This window comes from Pagrus pagrus (genome assembly GCF_965226575.1).
Source record: "Pagrus pagrus genome assembly, chromosome: 13".
Lineage (NCBI taxonomy): Eukaryota > Metazoa > Chordata > Actinopteri > Spariformes > Sparidae > Pagrus > Pagrus pagrus.
The window spans coordinates 30259342-30278777 of record NC_140197.1 but is presented as its reverse complement, the minus strand read 5'-3'; the positions used below and the strand labels follow the sequence as shown (position 1 = coordinate 30278777).

General features: G+C 42.7%; 1 protein-coding gene across 1 annotated transcript; it reads right to left on the bottom strand.

The window, feature by feature from the left end:
* Positions 1-272: 272 nt before the first annotated feature.
* Positions 273-18867, bottom strand: LOC311268519 (transmembrane protease serine 9-like; the record flags this gene model as incomplete). Its single annotated transcript, XM_084372197.1, has 20 exons — positions 273-1368; positions 2000-2097; positions 2225-2478; positions 3039-3210; positions 3607-3877; positions 3959-4104; positions 4516-4784; positions 5505-5664; positions 6543-6563; positions 11122-11178; positions 12964-13234; positions 13980-14077; positions 14205-14458; positions 14669-14823; positions 15198-15467; positions 15549-15694; positions 15812-16080; positions 17022-17181; positions 18071-18091; positions 18813-18867. The coding sequence occupies 20 exons, from the start codon at positions 18865-18867 to the stop codon at positions 1054-1056; spliced, it is 3462 nt and encodes a 1153-aa protein (XP_084228323.1). The 3' UTR covers positions 273-1053.
* Between the last annotated feature and the right edge of the window lie 569 nt (positions 18868-19436).

The window sequence follows — 19436 nt, the reverse complement described above, 5'->3', positions numbered from 1 at the left end:
CATTGCTTAGAAACTAATCTAAGATGGTTCCAATGGTAAACAGAAGATAATTGAATCATCTTTACATTAGACCTGTGAAATACGCCATCTCACGTGAAAATCACAAATTCACGTCAGTTGAATATTGTGAAGACAATGGATTAAAACAGCATTTTAGCTGTATTAGTGTGAGTATATAAGCTTGCTGATGTTCGTTAGCATTTAGCTCCAAGCACCTCACAGACAACACACTGTTAATGCACGCTCACAGCACCATGGAAAATGTGACTGAATCAAGAAAACAGGATTTTTACTTCATGACAAAAAGACAAAGAGGGAAATTGTTCAGTATTTTCACATTTTCCTGACTGTTTTATTCTTTAGCAAAGCATGGCAAGACTTACAGCTGACATTTATCCTTCAAACCAAATATCTATCAATGTAAAGTGCAGCTTAAAGGAAAACTCCCCCAATTTTACACATCAAAAATTGTGCATTGGGGAGTAGCACTGCATATGTGTATAAACTAGCAAAAGTCTAAATAAAGTATTTGTAGAGCAAACACTGTGATCACATTAAGTGCTGTGTCGCTTCAGATAAACATTAAGGTACAGTAGCTGTCTGATAATGTGAGGTAGATCATCAACATATATGCCAAAGATTTCTCACATTTACATAGTATTGATTCAATAAATCATAATAAAAACAGATATCATCGGTTCAAAAACCACGAACAACATTTATACACTTGTTCAGTACAGCTTAAATATTCTTAATTTTACACCCTTCATTTTAGACTGGAAGCACTTAGTGTCCTGAATTTCCTGAGACTGATCAGATAATTAAGATGAATCACGTTTTATTGTTGTGACAGAGTCGAGAAGTAAGCTGGAGGTTGAGACGCTACAGGTGAACAGAAGTGTTACTGTACGACCCCGTAGCGTTTCATAAAACCCTCCTCCTGTTGGTTTGCAACAGAAGAAGAATCAGGTCTCAGATCAGTTAATGCAGCTTCGAGCCACATCTGAGCTTGTTTACATTCATTTGTGCCTGTGACATCATGTAAAGTTCTTATTAGAAGAGGTGGACACACACGAACAAGACGAGGAGGTGGAAGAATAAGAGGAAGGTGGAGTGAGCAGGTGCGCCCCCAGTGGTGGTGGTGCTGTTGGTGGCGGTGCTGTTGGAGGCTGGAGATAAGAACGTTCCCAAAGTCCGAGCCAGGAAGGTCTGATAGGTGCTCAGTTTGGTGAAGACCATCACATCCTCTCTGGTCTCTGATCGTGTGCTGCTGTTGGTGCTGCTGGTGGAGTTGTTCTGAACCGTTAACACAGCCGCCTGGAACCAGGAGCCGTCCAGCTTACACATGATTGGACCGCCAGAATCACCCTGAACAAAGTCAAGAACAACATGTTTGTGTTATAACAGTTTAATGAATTCAGCATTCAGTCATATCTTATCATGAAACTACAGAAACAATCCTTTTTTTTTCTTCGTTTCACCAAATCTGCTTTGTGGACAATACTTTCCGATACCTTAAAGGAATCGCTCAACATTGTATTAGCATTAACTGTGAAAACCAGTCAGGTCAAACAATATTTTAGTGTTTTTATGGAATGAACTGGTGCAGCTTTCATGCTGCACTTAACACCGGGCTAAACACGTTCTTAGACCCTTCTTGGTCCTCGGCTGAGGGAGTGTTCACACGGGCACCTTCCTAAGTGGGCTAACCCCGACTTTAGCCCAGCGCCTGCTGGCCCGACTTTGTGGGGATATCCCCTGAAAATATATTTACACAAAGGCGCCTAAATTAAAGGACCAAACACACTGTTTATAATAACTTCAGGTAGAAAACCCTGCCATCCTGCACAGACGATAAATGCTTTGATGCACTCACTGATGTTCGCTTGGAGAGCTTATCTGCTTGTCGGGCCACAGAGCAAAGAAAATGTCAAAATTATGTTTGTCTTTAGGTCTAACATGAACATACCATCGACATATGACAGTATGACCTGCTCACCTGCTCCAGTGTAAAAGTTCCTGTACAGATGCTGTCACTCGATGACGCGTTCCCACAATTTACCACCGAGGTCTGGATCTCCTGCAGAGCTTCTTCCGCTAGAAATGAGAGAATGATGTGAAACAGCTCGTCAAACACAGATGGCAGTGCCTACATGTTTGATCTAAAGAGGCAAACTGACGCAGAGAGTTAGTTTAACTGTGTCACACTGTGTCACGGACTCACCTCCTCCTCGCCCGGAGCTCCAGCCAGCAGCCCAGCAGGTCGAGCCCACAGCGAAGGTCTGTCCGTTGTCCAGGCAGATGGGCTGGATGTAGTCGGACAGGGTGGGTTGGGCTGACAGATGCAGCACTGCCACATTGGACCCAGTGAGGTTACTCAGAGTGATGTTTGTCACATTCAGCGTCACCTCGAAGGGGTTGGATCCAATCTGGTTCAAACGGCCCAAAACAACGGTCCATTCAGACGCTACAGGAGAACTGAGGGAGACAGAAGTAACTGAATTAGGACACAAAACATCTGATTACAACAAGGACTGGACCTTCACAGCTTCAATACCAGTGTTAGAACATGTCAATATATCACCAGCTGACTTTCCAAAACACACTGTAGTGTTTTACTCCTCTTCTGCAGCCACTGGGTTCAGTTCACCTCAGCATGAAAATCAATTTACGCAGACTTCAAATGTGCTCAACAACAATAATCTGTAATGGAAAGCTTCATATCTGCAGTACAGATTGATTTAAAAAGTCAGCGGAACAACAATAATCTAAATAACAACATTCAAAGGAGACATGATGCTCACTGTCATTATTATTGTCCCCAAAAGTGTTTTCATACATTATAAAAGGAATGAAAGGGAACGGTCGACGTTAAGGGACACTCAGACATCATCAACATACCGCATGTTTTTGGAAATTTGGCTAAATATTCAAAAACATCTATATGATCTCATATGTAGAAGTAGATTCATGGTTCTCAGAGGATGAATTCAAATGTGTTAAACAGACCGTCCATGACGTCACTCCAGGTGTCTCACCTGGGGAAGCAGTCAGCATTGCTCAACACAGAGTCCACAGCCACCAGAGTCCCTCCACACACGTGACTTCCATTCTTCTGGAGGCTCGCCATCCAGGGCCAAACACCGGCCGTCGCCACCGAGCTTCCTCCCAAAATACGTGTGTTCCTCGGGGCCTGGCCACAGACCAAAGCTGGAGAGAAAAACAAAAGGTACACAATCACTGATGTTCTTACAATGAGTCTGACCTACTGTATACCCATCTATAAACTCAACAGGGAGAACCCAAAGTTTCCAAATATAACAAATATCTCAAATCGATCGATCAAAGTGAACCAAGTCCTGGTTCTGGACTGGTGCTAGTGCTGGTTCTAAGTTGGTTCAACCTGCAAACCTTGTAAGAACTGGTTTGCTTTTCCACATCATTCAGTCGTTGTGTACGTCTCCAGTTTCTTAGCATTACAGGAACAGCTGTGGCGGACTATATCGCAAGTGTAAACATCATGCAGCTTCAATGAAGAGGTGGAAGAAGCAGCTGAACCACTTTATGAATCAAACTGTTTCAGTGTAATGAGTCACATGCACTCACGTCTGGCTGTGGTTGTTGGAGCGATGGTGGTCGGTGGTGGTGGCAGACCAGCACAGTTGACGCTGAGGTCTCCGTCTGTCCCTGTGGACGTGAAGGTTAAGAATCCGGGCCGGTTGGTGGAGATCTGGCTGTTGATCCAGGTCTGATACCGGGACACTCTGGTGTAGACTCCTGGGAAATTGGGCAAAGCACAACCTCTTCCAAAACTGACGACTCCAGACTGGATCCAGCGACCGTTCTGCTTGCTCACCATCGGACCGCCGGAGTCTCCCTGTGAGGAGACAAACATTTAGGAGAGGGAATCTTTGCAGCAGGTAAAATGTGACACAAACACAGGTGTGACAGTGATCACCTGACAGGAGTCCCTCCCGCCTTCACGTAAGCCGGCGCAGATCATGTTTTCTGTGATTCGACCCACTCCGTAGTCACAGTTACACTGTCTGTTCCCCACAACCGGCACCTCCACCTCCATCAGGTTTTGTGGGGAAGGAAGGTCCACTGAAGAGACACAAAGCAGTTTAATAAACAGCACAAGTGTTGAAACTTGTTTCCCATCAGCCGGTGTGTGGCACACCTGCCAGGTGTTCCTCTATGAATCAAGCAAAGATTCTCACAACCTGAACCTGAACTACCTGCAGTTTTACAGTGTATCAGTAATTTTACAATCAATCAGTTACTCCATTATATGGAGGATGAAGATCAATTATCTGAATGTCATTTGTTTGGTCTGCCCCTTTGTAATGTGAGCTGTAATAAAAAATATTCAAACTTATTTATAAAACCTTATAAAATTTAAAATTTAAACTGTGCCTGCTAAAATCACAGACAGTTTAAGGTAAAAGTATCCCTACGCATGTTCAGTCACACTGTCTCTGAAATTAAATCTGATGTAGTTGCTCTCTGACCCACCTCCAGATCCAATTCTTCCCCACCCGGTGACCCAGGAGTCGGTGCCTTCGAAGAAGGTGCTGTCCGAAGCTGCGAGGCAGACGGGCCGGATGAAGTCGTTGAACTCCACAGGTGAGGAGAGTCTCAGGAGGGAGATGTCGTTGTCACTAGTAGAGGGGTTGTAGTCGGGATGGATGATGATCTGTGCCAGTGTCCGAGACACGGCATTGGGGTTTGATCCCTCCAGACTCTGACGACCCAGACTCACTACCAGACCGCCTGTGCTGGTACTGAGGTGATCAGAAGAGAAACACGATGAGACATGAGAAGCTGATTAAACTAACAGTGTCTCTGTCTCACAGAAGGGCTCTTGGGCCTTTCACCCTTCTTGTTAGCTTGAGTGCTAGTTAGGGCAGAAATGAACCTGATATTAAACAGCCTGAACCCACTGACCCACCGCTCTGCAGTGGAGAGCCAGAATCAAAGTTTTTTAGACGTTAACTATTGATGCCCAAGAGACATCATTCAACCTTGGAATATTAACCGACTTGATGAACGTTGGATGACCAAAACATGGTACTTGCTCTCCTGTAGCATTCCTGGTAAAATACATGCCTCATGCAGCCTGCTGAGGTCGAGGCTCGGGGTTTGAATCCACTCTGTAGCTTTTGTTGCATGAAGTAAAATTTGGCCATCATTAAAACTTTAATTTTGAACCACATGAAGTTCTTTAGACGTCTGTGACTGAGGTTGAAAAGATGAACTCGAGTCATTGTGTCTCGGACTCAAGCCGTCTTGACTGTCAATTTGCCAGAATATAAACGACATGAGACTCGACTTGGAAGTGAAAGACCTGTGACTGACTTGACTTGAGACACGATGTCTTGAATGACTTGTCTTTATTTTATGTGTCAGTTTAAATACTAATCCAGGTTCATCCTGTAGGGGTCCCGACCCCTGGGACTGGGGGCCACTGCCTTAGAGAGACATCGCAGCATGTTGTTGCTCACCTTGAGAAGCAGTGAGCTGCACACAGCACCCACTGGTTGTTGATGAGGGATCCTCCACAGAAGTGAGATCCACTCTGCACACTGACCTGCCAGGGCCAGGCGCCTGCAGGGGCCACCTGCCCTCCTACAATCCTGGGGTTGAGAGGAGGCTGACCACACACTGAGGAGAGACATGATACAAACACAGAGTGAGAAATCCTGTCTCCTGCCTGGATTACCACTGTGGCCTCTGACAGCGCCGAGCGGGATTATAACCTTTAACTGCTGCTTCATGATCCTGGGAGTGTGCCGGTGGTCTCAGGTGTGGCTAATCCATCATTCTTTAGTTATACAGGTAAATGATCTCATTTCATAATTAGTCGAGACGTGTCATAGCTTTATTTTTACTCTCTTAAAGGGTCGCTCCACCGATTTTCCACATTTGAGTGTGTTTACAGGTCTTTACAGGGAGTAGTACTGCACATGTGAGAAAGTAGTATAAAGCCCAGAGTTTAAGCCACAAAGGATCCGAGTGGATCAAGATATCGTGTCATAGAGAGAAGACGCAAGTGCAGAAAAAAACCCACAGTGTGTACAGAGACTCTGATCTAGTGATGTCACTCTGTGGCTGAGTTGCACTGTGGGTAATGTAGGCAGCAGGTCTTGAAAATGACGACGAGCGTGTGGAATAAAGAAAGTGATATCTCTGGTTCTGCTGTTTTGATTTTGACAATAATAGACCAGTGGACTGCTTTTCAAAACCTGGCACCTACATTACCCACAATGCAATGTAGCTGAGTGAGTGAGTGAGTGAGTGAGTACTGGTAGTAATTTATCATCTTACACTGAGCTTCCTCTGGAGCCAAAAAAGGCTTAATACGACTATTTCATATATGCAGTAGCTCCTCCCAGAGACCTGTAACACACTTTAAGTCTGGAATTGACAGCAAATACTAACAAAAATGTTATTATACACCAAAGAAACGTCCCGACAACATTTTAAAGTTTCGTGAATGACGGAGGAACAGTCAGGAAGTAAAAAAATCAACTTTAACTCACCATCTGCTTGTGAGTGAGACTCTGAAAAGCAGAAAACAAACAAACATCAGTTTTAAGACAACACTTGTGTTTGTATTTACTGATAACAGTGACATGTGATGACATTAGCCGCCTTAAATAGTCAGCAAATGGGAGGTTTATACCGACAGTTTACATCTGGTGAGTCAGACTACCTGAGATGTGACAGCATCAGTATATGCTTCAGGTATCTGTGCTTACTGTATTTCTGTGACTCTCCCTCTCTACATCTGAACACAAACATCTGAACTTTCTCCTCCTCACAGCTTCAAAACAGCCTCGTTACTTTAGTTTGATGCATTTGAGGGCAAATATAGATTATTTCCCAACATCACAAGACTGATTTCAATCTATCAGTGCACATCACGCACGGCAGACGTAAAAGACGTGAACAGACAGAGAGGGAGGCTGAATGGGGAGAAAAGGCGTGTTAGTGTCTCGTATCTGCAGAGAGTTTCTTATTTTCTCTCTTTGTTGCTGCTCGGGACGCTTTACCAACCCAACATGTGGCTATTTGACGTCCTGGGAATGAGACTCAACAATCAACTATCTTTGTGGTGCGTTCAGGAACAGCTGGGACAAATCCTGCTGACTCTACCTTTAACTTTAATAGTCTTTGAATTATATTAATATGACGTGAGCTTCAGTTAGCTTTGACCACAGATGTCCTTCAGAGGGAGACTTTTTACTCTGATACTCTGAGTACATGTCAGAGCCTGTACTCGATTACTTTTACCTGAGTAAAGAAGCTGGATCAGTCTTTTTTAACACAAGTATCTGAACTTCTCCTGGAGGAGAGACTGTGTGGACTCCTCTGTATATAGACATTATGTCATACTGTTGTGACATAATGAACCTTAAAGCCAGCAGAGCGGCGCCTGCAGTGACCCCTCACCCTCCACCTCAGTCTAACATGACGTTTCATGAGTAGGCGGGTTGTTCTGAGTGTAAACACTCAAACACTTCATATAAAGAATGCACACACGCAGCTGAATAAGGCTTTAACATGTCCTGTCACAACTACAGACTTGTTTAAAAATAGTCCCCTTTAAACGCAGTAAAAAGCAAAGATTTTAATGAGGTGAGTGAGTGAGTGACGTTCAGCCTCATGTCTCTCCTGACAACCTCCTTTTACACAATGTCATGTTGTTTTAACGGATCTGTCTGCAGTTGCGTGTGACCGCTGTCCCATCAGACCAGTTTGCTGTCTCGTCCGACTGGGTGGTTAACATACTTTCTTATTTTCTGCTCCAACAGGAAACACGGACAACATAAATGTAATAAGATGGATCTCGATGAGTCATTGCAAAAAGAAAAACACATTAAAGTCTGACACATCTAATAAGCTAGTGAGAAGTGTGAGTGCAGAGAAGTTCACGCGTGAAGGTTTATAAATAATCCAAATATGCAAAAATATTTAACTGCAGTAGATATATTTGTTTGTTTTTCAGTTATTTCAAACAATGATTAACTGTGTGCATCAGCAACACATTTGTGAGTCTGTGTGCGTTCGTTAAAGGAACATTTCACAGAACATCTCTGGAGCTTCACAGTCAAACAGAGTCGCAGCATTCTGCTGAACACCTGAAGCAGCTGGAGATGATTTAAAACAGAAACTTTCCATCAGCATGGAGGCAGGAGATGATGACTGAGTTTACATTTTTGGGTGAGCTGTTCCTTTAAAGCCGAGATATCATTATATATACTGAAGCCATAATTATAGTGTAGATGAGGTAGTAGTTTGATTTGATTTGATCATTCATCGATTTTCATACTTTAATCAGAGAACATCTTCACGTTTGAGTTGTAATTTTCCACATTTTGTCGAACAGACAAGTCTTTCCGTGTGATAAGAAAAATCTCCTTCCTGATGGTTCAGTCAATAGTTTTCTTTTCTTTTCTCAGTAAACATTTTGCAATCATGGACACAATGAGGTGTGGCTGCATGTTCACCTGAAACCCACCTCCTGCTGACATTCCTCTGAGGACTGAAGAGAAACTAAAGTCCCCGTAAATGTCCCCAATTAAAGCCACAGATATTCCTTAATCTGCACGCTTACAAAAAACTCTTTTCAAGGATTAAATTACATAATTATGGTGATTAAAGTGACTTATCTCAGTGCACACATCATGTTAATGTCATTTAACGTGGGTTTGAGTTTAAAACTGACTGTGTTTCTTGGATTGACTCAATCTTACGACATGTTAGTCTCTACAAACCATATGTTCCTGACAATAACTTAATTAATGTATCCAACATCCTCGAAGTCACATCCACACACTACTCAATAGACGCCAAGGATCTGTAAATAGTTTATTAATGCACATTTATTTCTCTGACTTCAAGGATCAGAGTCCATGTTTGTTTCCATTAAAGGAGGTTTTCTTTGCACTTCACTTTGATGTTAATGTGAAATGTTCAAAGGTGTAAAATGAATGGACTTGTTCCTCAACACACCCTGTTGGTCTACAAACCAGAGAAAGACCTGAATCTGACCAAACAGTTTCACTAATCTCTCCTCAGTTAAAGTCAAACATCGTTAAAATTGGTTAAATAAGTAATAAATGAACAACGACACACATCAGTGCGAAGATGTGACACTTAAAACAAAAGATACTTATTGCACAGTAATAAAGTCTGTCTGGGTTCCTGGACTTGAGTATTTCCATTTGCTCCTCTATATCTTTACTCCATTACATTTATCTGGTAATTTAGTTACTAGTTACTTTTTAGATTACATAAATGTTTTTACTTTGTCGGCAATCAGATTAAAAATACAAACAAAACAAAAGAAATCACATTCTGATCATTAGGATTACTTCAGCATTAAATAATCATCCAGACCCAAAGCATACAGTATCATCATGTAAAAAAATATGTATCATTTACTTTTACTTGTACTTTTGATGCTTAAGTACATTTAATATCAGATACTTGAACACTTTTACTCAAGTTGGGGACATTCAGTTAGACCAAAGTAATATTTTAACACGATAACTTTACTTTAACTTGTTAGTATGACTTCTGGGTACTTTTTTACAACACTGCAGAAAATTAAATGTTGGATTACGCCTGTTTTTATTGAAAACACTGAGGATAATATTATAATAAACATCTTTAACTTGGTCTGAAGTAGATACAAATTCATGTGGAAGTTTAAAACATCCAAACACGTCGTTTAAGTAAGAGAAGTAAACGTCCTGAGGTCCACAGTAAAAACCACCAAAGTCTGACGGCTGTTCTGCTTTAATTATTCTGGTAAATTCATCCATTCTCAGAAAAAAACAAATGCAAAATTGTGACTTTTAATGAGCCGGACTGAAACTTCAGAGTAAATATAGGAGAGTGAGGAGCCCAGAAGCGTTTCTAGGTTTGAGGGGAAAAATAAAAATAATCTCAGTTTTGGACCAAATAAAAAATAATTTGTATTTATTGTAAATTTATCTGCAAGAGGAAGATGTTGTGTCTGTCTCCTGTGGGTTCGTCAGTCAAATTAACAAATCACACGTGTGACAAATGTAGATTTAACTATATACATACATTTTATATAACATATAAAAAGTGTCATTCTAATAATATTACACACAAAACTGCAATAAAAACAGAAACTTCAGGAATAGATCAGAGAGGCGACGCATGAAGTTCAGGAAAATAAATACAGACAAATGACAAATATAGTACTTTATTTTATTTTTTTTACTTCTGTCCTGTTATCTTTCTCTTTAAACCTTGTTTATGTTTACAGTGTGATATTTTCTATTCTAGAAGGAGCCGCTGTCACATTCAGGGATCAATGAAGTATTTCTGATTCTGATTCTGAAGAAGACGATGAGAAACATCAACGCAGAAGTCACAGTTCATCTCTTTAGGTTCATCAAGTGAAAAGAAACCTCCAAAAAATACCCAACATGAATAAATCCTGACAGAATGACAGCTGTTCAGTGTGAAAGCAGAAAGTGACTGACACTCAATGAACTCATTCATTATGATGTTGCAGAGAAGGAAATCATTCATCATTTTATTTTTATGCCTCGAGGCAAAATCGAGTGAGTTCCTCGAACTGCAACATGTCGTTTCCTGTAACTCCAAAGCCAGAAGTATAAAGAACTGAGACTGAAGGAAGTTTTTCTCGATTAAATCTTTCCTACATTTATCTGATGACCGTAGCTGCTGGCTGCTGATATGTTGTTAAACATTTATTGTATATGGTTGTTTTTACCCTCTAGAAATCTATTTCCCAAAAGTTTCAACACGTTTCACTTTCTGACTTTAAAGAAATGTTTTAAAAAAATAAAACTTCTCTGCAGGTTAGAACGTTTTCATGCACTTTCTTCATGCATGTTCTGATCCAGTGTGACAGGCTCCACTCAGCACTTTGATTTTCTGCATTTTGTTATAAAAACGTTTTTAAAAAGTTGAATTTTGAACACAGGATTTGCCGTATTGTGCAACAGCTACTCTTACTGGATTATAGTTTTTTACTTCCTCCTCAGTGTGTTTCCTCGTCAGCAGATCTCAGACATGATTGGTTCAGGTGTGTGTGGGGAGGAGGGTCCTTACCTGGTGTCAGGAGAGTCAGCAGAGCCGCCACACAGATCACTTTGTAGAGAGCCATGACTGTAAATCCATAACATCAGATGTGCAGCGGCGTTTATAACCTTCCTCTCCCCTCCCTCCCTCTCTCTCCAACACAAACACACCTCTACCTCTCTTACACACAGCCTTACCTGTCCAGTGACACGCCCCACGCCTCACTGCTAATCACCTGTTTCACCCCACATCATCCTGTCAGTCTCTGAGCTTTCCTCACTTTAACTACATTTCAGAAGATGTACTTTTTACATTTATTTGACACTTGAGGTTTCTTTGTTTTTCAAAGATTTTACATGAAAAAACTTGATGAAGATCATAAATACAGCATGTACACTGACTCATGAATATCAGTTTAATCTCATGATTATGAGTTTAATCTCATGATTATCAGTTTAATCTCATGATTATGAGTTTAATCTCATGATTATCAGTTTAATCTCATGATTATGAGTTTAATCTCATGAATATGAGTTTAATCTCATGAATATGAGTTTAATCTCATGAATATGCTTTACAATGGAACAATTTCTTTTCTTTTCATCATTGTTTCTTTAACTGGCAGAGATTGGTTTACAAATGATGTGGCAGGGTTTCACGAGTCTCTCTCCCCTCGGACGTTTGGAGCAACGTTGACAGACTTTAACCGTCGTTAACAGATCCGACCTGACGACATTCCTACAGCGTTGAATCTGACACTCAGCGTCTGCTGTCCCAATCTGTCTCACTCAGTGTTTGTTGTTAATAAGTGGCTCTTCTGTTTTAGACTGATTTTCCTCCATTAAGGTAGCCTTTAATTAGTTAATTTATTAAAATAATTAATTAAACTTTGACAATCAACAACATGTGAGACATGTCAGACTGACACAGTGATGGGAGAACTGCGAAGTAACCAATCACACTGTTTGTTTACTTTGATGAGAGCAGCCACATGTCGCCTTCCTGGCGTGACCACGCCCCCTTTGGCTGACGCCACGTTGAAAACAGCGAGCAGCCACATGACTAAAAGCTGCTGTGTTGCATTTTTCACATCAAACAATAAAAAATCCCAAAGTTTATGATTTTATTGAATTCCCCAAAGAACGAAGGACAGAAAGAGAAGAGATCTGTGATCAGGTCGTCCACAGAGAGGATGGAAATGTTAAATCGTGAGCCAGTCAATGCGTGTCCGCCTGTGTCAAACACCTCATCACAGGTTAGTTAATGATGTCACTGAGTAAATGACTTGAGCTGATTGTGTCTGTAGATCGAAGTGAATCAAAAAAGAGCCTTTGCAAAGTTGTAACTATAGTTTTTACTAGAAATAAGGCCAAAGGACAAAATAATCATCAGTATATGAAAAAATATGTATATGACAAATATTGATTAAATAAACATACATCATCAGGTTCAATAACATTCATACATTTCTTCAGTACAGCTTAAATATTCTTTATTTTACACCCTTCATTTTAGACTGGAAGCACTTAGTGTCCTGAATTTCCTGAGACTGATCAGATAATTAAGATGAATCACGTTTTATTGTTGTGACAGAGTGGAGAAGTAAGCTGGAGGTTGAGACGCTACAGGTGAACAGAAGTGTTACTGTACGACCCCGTAGCGTTTCATAAAACCCTCCTCTGTTCCTGTCGGTTTGCACCAGAAGAAGAATCAGGTCTCAGATCAGTTAATGCAGCTTCGAGCCACATCTGAGCTTGTTTACATTCATTTGTGCCTGTGACATCATGTAAAGTTCTTATTAGAAGAGGTGGACACACACGAACAAGACGAGGAGGTGGAAGAATAAGAGGAAGGTGGAGTGAGCAGGTGCGCCCCCAGTGGTGGTGGTGCTGTTGGAGTCGGTGCTGTTGGAGCTGGTGCTGTTGGTGGCGGTGCTGTTGGAGGCTGGAGATAAGAACGCTCCCACAGTCCGAGCCAGGAAGGTCTGATAGGTGCTCATTTTGGTGAAGACCATCACATCCTCTCTGGTTTCTGATCGTGTGCTGCTGTTGGTGCTGCTGGTGGAGTTGTTCTGAACCGTTAACACAGCCGCCTGGAACCAGGAGCCGTCCAGCTTACACATGATTGGACCGCCAGAATCACCCTGAACAAACAGGAAGACGGGTACAGTCAAAAACAACATGTTTGTAATATCACAGTTAATGACTTGTACTACAGAAACAAATCTCTCTTTTCTTTAGTTTCAATAAATTTGCTTTGTGGACAATACTTTCTTATCCCTTAAAGGAACATTTTATGAGAGTCAGATGAGAAGCACAGCAGTTGAAAATGGGCCTTTGGATCACAAGACGTCCTTGAAAAAAATTACTGAATACAATAAAATAAATATGAAGCTGTGTTGTTTCCATCATGTGGTGTCGGAAAAATCTGGAGCGACAGGCTCAAGGTGCTTTCCTTTTGTTTTCTCTCCTTGTGCATTTATTCACCGAACTGTACAGTCAGTCAGAGAATTTTTCAAGAGTGGACCAGTGCCAGCGGCGAGGAACACAACAACATATAGGTCCACAGACGTCGGCGGCTCGGACATGCGCCTGGTGCTCTTAGCCCAGGACTTGAAATATACAGTGTGAAAAGTCCTAAAATCACTTTGCAATATAAGTTTTCAGACTTCAAACGGCTCGAAACATGTGGTGAAAATGCAATACAACACATCTTCTTTATGGCGTCCATGTTGTTTCCACATGACGACTTAAAGCTCATGAACACACCGAAGTCAGAAGAACAACTTCCAACTCTGGAAATGGGACGATCCAGTGGGTACGTGAATGCAGGGTAAGTTACTAAAGTTTCAGATTAATCATCGACAAATGAAAGTATGACCTGCTCACCTGCTCCAGTGTAAAAGTTCCTGTACAGATGCTGTCACTCGATGACGCGTTCCCACAATTTACCACCGAGGTCTGGATCTCCTGCAGAGCTTCTTCCGCTAGAAATGAGAGAATGATGTGAAACAGCTCGTCAAACACAGATGGCAGTGCCTACATGTTTGATCTAAAGAGGCAAACTGATGCAGAGAGTTAGTTTAACTGTGTCACACTGTGTCACGGACTCACCTCCTCCTCGCCCGGAGCTCCAGCCAGCAGCCCAGCAGGTCGAGCCCACAGCGAAGGTCTGTCCGTTGTCCAGGCAGATGGGCTGGATGTAGTCGGACAGGGTGGGTTGGGCTGACAGATGCAGCACTGCCACATTGGACCCAGTGAGGTTACTCAGAGTGATGTTTGTCACATTCAGCGTCACCTCGAAGGGGTTGGATCCAATCTGGTTCAAACGGCCCAAAACGACGGTCCATTCAGACGCTACAGGAGAACTGAGGGAGACAGAATTGACTGAATTAGGACACAAAACATCTGATTACAACAAGGACTGGACCTTCACAGCTTCTTAAAGACATTTTTGTTTGTTTGTTGACTTTTACAGCGTTTGTTTTCACCCAAAGGGCGGCGCGGTCGCTCTGTGACGTGTGGCTGCTCTCATTTATATTAACAGACCGTCCATGACGTCACTCCAGGTGTCTCACCTGGGGAAGCAGTCAGCATTGCTCAACACAGAGTCCACAGCCACCAGAGTCCCTCCACACACGTGACTTCCATTCTTCTGGAGGCTCGCCATCCAGGGCCAAACACCGGCCGTCGCCACCGAGCTTCCTCCCAAAATACGAGTGTTCCTCGGGGCCTGGCCACAGACCACAGCTGGAGAGAAAAACAAAAGGTACACAATCAAATCTTCTTTGAATGATTCTGACCAGATACTGTAGACCCATCAGAACTTTTGTTTGAATGTTTCTCTCAGTTTAGACATTTTACAGCTTCGATGAGGAGATGGAAGAAGCTGAACTACATTATTTATGAAACTGATGAAAAGTTTCATCACTAATTAAAGTGTAGAAAAATATCTCATTTAAAAACTAAAAGTCTGCGCTTACAAACTCAGAGACACTCACGTTGGGCTGTGGTTGTTGGAGCTGTGGTGGTTGTTGGAGCGATGGTGGTGGTTGTTGGAGTTGTGGTGGTGGTGGTTGTTGGAGTTGTGGTGGTGGTTGTTGGAGCTGTGGTGGTGGTTGTTGGAGCGATGGTGGTCGGTGGTGGTGGCAGACCAGCACAGTTGACGCTGAGGTCTCCGTCTGTCCCGGTGGACGTGAAGGTTAAGAATCCGGGCTGGTTGGTGGAGATCTGGCTGTTGATCCAGGTCTGATACCGGGACACTCTGGTGTAGACTCCTGGGAAATTCGGCAAAGCACACCCTCTTCCAAAACTGACGACTCCAGACTGGATCCAGCGACCGTTCTGCTTGCTCACCATCGGACCGCCGGAGTCTCCCTGTGAGGAGACAAACATTTAGGAGAGGGAATCTTTGCAGCAGGTAAAATGTGACACAAACACAGGTGTGACAGTGATCACCTGACAGGAGTCCCTCCCGCCTTCACGTAAGCCGGCGCAGATCATGTTTTCTGTGATTCGACCCACTCCATAGTCACAGTTACACTGTCTGTTCCCCACAACCGGCACCTCCACCTCCATCAGGTTTTGTGGGGAAGGAAGGTCCACTGAAGAGACACAAAGCAGTTGAAGCAACAATGACATATTAAGGTAAAAGTATCCCTACACAAGTTCAGTCACACTGTCTCTGGAATTAAATCTGATGTAGTTGCTCTCTGACCCACCTCCAGATCCAATTCTTCCCCACCCGGTGACCCAGGAGTCGGTGCCGTTGAAGAAGGTGCTGTCTGAAGCTGCGAGGCAGACGGGCCGGATGAAGTCGTTGAACTCCACAGGTGAGGAGAGTCTCAGGAGGGAGATGTCGTTGTCACTAGTAGAGGGGTTGTAGTCGGGATGGATGATGATCTGTGCCAGTGTCCGAGACACGGCATTGGGGTTTGATCCCTCCAGACTCTGACGACCCAGACTCACTACCAGACCGCCTGTGCTGGTACTGAGGTGATCAGAAGAGAAACACGATGAGACATGAGAAGCCGAGAAAACTAAGTGTCTCTGTCACACAGAAGGGCTCTTGGGCCTTTCACCCTTCTTGTTAGCATGAGTGCTAGTTAGGGCAGAAATGAACCTGATATTAAACAGCCTGAACTCTTGGTGGAGTTCCCTTTTCATTTTCTCCCTCGCCTCTTGACGGAGACGTGCACTCGAGTCATTGTGCCTTGGACTCAAGTCAACTTGAGTCATTATGTCGACGACTTTCAAATTTTCATCAGAAAATAAAAGACATGAGACTCGACTTGGAAGTGAAGACCTGTGACCGAGTTGACCGGAGACACGATGACTTGAATCGCTTGTATTTTTTAATATTTTTTTTGTCATTTTCAGTTTAAATATTAATCCAGATGTATCCTGAAGGTCCAGACCAAGCCCCCAGGAAAGGTGCTAGGCTTTGAAGCCAGTTTCCGTTTTGGCCAAACTGTGTAATTACATCGTCACGTGATGCACTGCGGCCCAAAAATACTTTTTCCTATTAGCTAACATGGGAAAGAGGCGTCTGTAAAATGGTGGATAAATTTTTTTGAGCATCACAACCTGGAGAAATGACTTGTTTGACTTTCAAATTTCAGCCATTAGGTCCTATAACATTTGGAAAGTCTAGAAGAGCCGCACGGTTAAATTATTTTACCTCTATTCAAGTTAGCCGGGCGCTAAACAGAAAATTAACCGGTTCTGTCAGCGGAAGTCTCCAGTGCGCTCGCTCTACGGGCCGCACAACACGGAGGTCGAGCCATTTTGGATTAACTGAGCAGCTTTCGTAGGACTGAACGGGGCTCTGTCTCCAAGGCTGTGTCCAGGTTTTAATGTAATGTCCTTGGTCTCGACCTCCAGGCTGGGGGCCACTGCCTTAGAGAGACATCGCAGCATGTTGTTGCTCACCTTGAGAAGCAGTGAGCTGCACACAGCACCCACTGGTTGTTGATGAGGGATCCTCCACAGAAGTGAGATCCACTTTGCACACTGACCTGCCAGGGCCAGGCGCCTGCAGGGGCCACCTGCCCTCCTACAATCCTGGGGTTGAGAGGAGGCTGACCACACACTGAGGAGAGACATGATACAAACACAGAGTGAGAAATCCTGTCTCCTGCCTGGATTACCACTGTGGCCTCTGACAGCGCCGAGCGGGATTATAACCTTTAACTGCTGCTTCATGATCCTGGGAGTGTGCCGGTGGTCTCAGGTGTGACTAATCCATCATTCTTTAGTTATACAGGTAAATTATCTCATTTCAGAATTAGTCGAGATGTTTCATAGCTTTTACATGCCGTCTTAAAGGGTCACTCCACTGATTTTCCACACACCTGCCAGGTGTTCATCTGTGAATCAAGCAAAGATTCTCGCGACCTGAACCTGAACCACCTGCAGTTTTACAGTGTCTCAGTAATTCAACAATCAATCAGTTGCCGATTATCTGGAAGACCAAAATTGCTGAAATCAAAAATAGGAAAGAATAAATGACTCAATAGTGTGACATTAATTTGTATTTTTATTTTATTTATCACACATTGAAGCGTGTCTGCAGGTCTCAGGGGGTTTAAGTGTAGAAACTAGCATGAAGTCTCTTGTGATGTCACTGAGTGGCTGAGTTGCATTGTGGGTAATGTAGGCAGCAGGTTTTGAAAAGGACAAAGAACGCGTGGAACAAAGAAGGTGATATCTCTGGTTCTGCTGTTTTGATTTTCTCAAAAATAGACCAGTGGACTGCTTTCCAAAACCTGGTACCTACATTACCCACAATGCAATTCAGCCACTGAGTGACATCACTGGAGACGGACCTGTAAACACACTTAAATGTGTAAAACTAGTGGAGTTACCCTTTGAGTCTGGGATTGACAGAAAATACTACAGATATGAAAATATCAACAAAACAAAAGTTTCCTAAATGACGGAGGGACAGTGAGGAAATAAAAAAATAAACTTTAACTTACCATCTGCTTGTGAGTGAGACTCTGAAACGCAGAAAACAAACACAAATCACAGGTGCTATAGTGACATGACATTAGCCGCTATGGGACATACACTCTTAATCTTTCTACGACTGAAAAGAACAAGAAAGTTTATGGCTTTTGGTCGGTCAAGGATCAGGACCAAACCTCCCACACACTGTTCATCTCACTTGCAATCAAGAATGAACTGAAAGCATGAATTTTAACAACAACGTTTCTGTACACAGATTCATCAGGAGATGACCTGATAACGGCTTTTTGTCGGCCCTTGGTCTTCTCGTACACACCTGTCGATCCACAGGTGTGAAAAGATTTTACTCAGCCTATCAAAGATAAAATTATAATAATTATACCATTTAAAGTGACTCATCTCCATGCACGTCGTGTCAAAATGAACAGATTCTGTGTCTTGGATTGACTAAATGTTACTAAATGTTGGTCTCTTCAAAATTATTACTAAGTATTCACACAATCCTTACTAGACACCAAAGGTCTGTAAATATTAATAAAGGCACAAATATCTCTCACAGATTTGACCACGTAATGCCAAGCTCCACTGAACACTTTGATTTTGTGCATTTTGTTGCACAAGTTTTGAGTTTTGAAAGCAGAATTTGCTTCTCTTACTGATTTTATAGCTTTTACTTCCTCCTCAGTGTGCTTCCTCGTCAGCAGATCTCAAACATGATTGGATCAGGTGTGTGCGAGTAGGACGGGTCCTTACCTGGTGTCAGGAGAGTCAGCAGAGCCGCTACACAGGTCACTTTGTAGAGAGCCATGACTGTAAATCCATAACCTCAGATGTGCAGCGGGGTTTATAACCATCCTCCGCCCTCCCTCTCTCTCAGAGCATACCTGGCTCACAAACAATGCTTAACAAAACAACACGCTCCACCGCAAATCACCTGTTCAACCTCCTAACGGCAAACATGTCCGTCTCTGAGATGAGATCCACTCAAGTGCTGTTCTTGGAGATATTTGTCCTTTTCTTGAGCGTTTCTCTTTCTTATGTCCTACTCCACTACATTTCAGTGGAAAATGCACTTTTTACATTTTCTTTGACACTTGATTTTACATGATAAGACCGTTAAAATACATCATATTATTATAGATTCTGCCTCTGTGGCTTATAAAAACCTACAAGCGTAGATGTTTATGAGTTGCTGAGTCTCACATGAAGAACAATAACTCAAAGATCAGAGAAAAGTCAGAACAGATTAGATTCTTCGGGGCCTGTGTCCACAGCACCTTTTTATTTTCTGGTGGAAAAGCACTGAGATGAAGCTGCTCTAAAGTGGATGCATCAGTACGTAATGTCTGTAATAAGGTCACATAATTACTTTTACTT